Raw genomic sequence first — 2,356 nt, 5'->3', positions numbered from 1 at the left:
AAGAAGTTCTACCTTTTTCAAAATTAATTAATTGAAAGTATATTAAGTAAAAAAAAATTGTCGTTTCTTGATTTGTCAAATGAGATAAGTAAAAATAATAATTGAACAAGTAATTAGGGACGGAGAAAATATAAAATGTATGGATGGGCGGAAGGGAAAGTAAATTATGATATTTTCCTTTGTTGTTCAATGATTGTTTGGTAAAAAGATAGTTATAATAGGTTACGTAAAGGAAAACAGGTGTCCATCTATATGGCCGCCAACAAGCTATAGCTAGCTACCATTCTTCCAATCATCATATATTTTATATAAAGACAACACAACAAAAGGAGAAATGGGAATGAAAGGTGGCTAGCTTTTCATATTATTTACGTCATTTAGAATTTGGACTCGTCCTATAATCATCCATAAACCGTTGGAATTTTAGCTAAAAAGAGAAAAGAAGAATCCCAAATTAAAGGGTTTAAAATACCTTTAATACAACAAAGTGCAAAATCATGCTCTCTTCATCTTTAATGAATTAAACAGACTAACAGCAATAAGGGGTTTTGGTTATGTACATATTAAATAAAAAGGGAATAAAGAACTAATGCGTTACAGGAAATAAGGCTTTTTTTTGTAACGTAAAAAATCATTCATATTTCATGGGCAAAAAGACATAAGCAACGAGGAGTCGATCGAGAAAACACTAGTATAGTATAGTATATACGCAATAATTGTTAATAATAATATCTCTCATCTACGCAAAATTATAGCCCTACATTATAGGGTCTACTTCAAAACATTTGTAGGACAATACTATTTAATTTATTATGTAATATAATTGAATAGAACAGTCTAGAAGACCCCTTTTCTTGTTTTGATTCAATAGCAACTTTAATTTGTAAATATGAACTTGTACGTAAAATGAAAGAAGTAGACGGACGGCTAGCACAAAAGTACGTAGTACATATAGAATAAAATAATATGAATACATACGTATTTTATATAATCATTCTAAATTAGTTTGGAAGTGAGACGTAATGGATTGATTAAGTGTGATTAATCAAATTAAAAGCCTAGCTAGCTATAATCGATTGATTTGGGTGTGAATGAAAATCCTAAAAATAGAATAAAGTGGGGTTTAAGAATTTCTCTAATAGTACTACAATAAGCCTAACACGTTGATGGTAATAATATTAATTTGAGTATAGTAATTAATTTGTATGATTGGCACGCATAGGTAGAGCACGTGAGGAAAAAAAAATCCATTATTTTGGGTGAATGATTTTATCGTACGCCACCTACTAACCCTCCACTTGTCATGCAACGTAGATGATAATTGAGTTATATGCACAAACCACAATTTCCCCTATTATAAATACTCTCTCCCCTTTTGCATGAAATTGTGGGATTTTCTATCTTTTATACAAGCTAAGTGAGAAAGAAAAAGAGCAAGGTTTCTCGAGAGACCCTAAATAAATCCTTTCTTCCCAAATTTGAATACATTTGTATCATTCAATAACTTAATCACAATCAACATGGCCTTATTTGACCTCCACCATCCATGGCTCTTCGTGTTTGGAGTCTTAGGTAAGCTAAGCTTCACATGTTTGTTTCTATTCTTTCCTAAAAAGTTGTTGCAAAAATGCCCTTGCTAAGTTTTTTTGTAACCAAACTATAGTTATTCTTAGCTAATACAATATATTCACATTGTCCATTGCATATATATTCTCATGAGTATATTGCATGACAAACCTTCCTTATGTCATTCTTTTTTAGATTAACTAAAAAGGAAAGTAAGTCATATAAAGTGGACAGACGGAATAAGAGAGCACTAACCCTTTTATTTTTTTTCCGTTGTATGTTACAGGAAACGTTATCTCCATATTGGTCTTCTTAGCTCCAGTGTAAGTAACTAATCACCTTTCATTATTTCAAACAAAGAGAATTTTAGTATTTTTCTTAGACAGATACTAAATGTTTAATTGTACTGATTTTTCAGGCCAGCATTCCGACGAATCTGCAAAGAAAAATCAACGATGGGTTATCAATCAGTACCTTACGTGGTAGCACTATTTTCATCGATGTTATGGATGTATTATGCATTTATCAAGAAAAACGCCATTCTTCTTGTCTCCATCAACTCCTTTGGTTGCATTGTTGAGACCATTTACATCACCATTTTCATTCTCTACGCATCCAAGGAGGCTAGGGTAAGTTTTCATTATGATGTACCTACTATAGTTGAACAGGTTGAACAACGTGGTACAATCAACTCTATAACAGTTAACAGTTGTACACGTTGATTGCAGTGGCGGAGGAAGGATTTTCATCAACGGGGTTCAAAAAAAAATTAATCACATAAATAATATCC

At 31.7% G+C, this 2,356-nt stretch overlaps 1 protein-coding gene across 1 annotated transcript; it reads left to right on the top strand.

The window, feature by feature from the left end:
• Window positions 1-1,367: 1,367 nt before the first annotated feature.
• LOC102591902 (bidirectional sugar transporter SWEET12-like) lies at window positions 1,368-2,316 on the top strand. Its single transcript, XM_006368013.2, has 3 exons — window positions 1,368-1,572; window positions 1,853-1,889; window positions 1,985-2,316. The coding sequence occupies exons 1-3, from the start codon at window positions 1,521-1,523 to the stop codon at window positions 2,286-2,288; spliced, it is 393 nt and encodes a 130-aa protein (XP_006368075.1). The 5' UTR covers window positions 1,368-1,520; the 3' UTR covers window positions 2,289-2,316.
• Window positions 2,317-2,356: the final 40 nt, after the last annotated feature.

Source organism: Solanum tuberosum, unplaced genomic scaffold (assembly GCF_000226075.1).
Source record: "Solanum tuberosum cultivar DM 1-3 516 R44 unplaced genomic scaffold, SolTub_3.0 contig00389, whole genome shotgun sequence".
NCBI classification, from domain to species: domain Eukaryota; kingdom Viridiplantae; phylum Streptophyta; class Magnoliopsida; order Solanales; family Solanaceae; genus Solanum; species Solanum tuberosum.
This window is presented reverse-complemented; position numbering and strand designations above follow the sequence as displayed.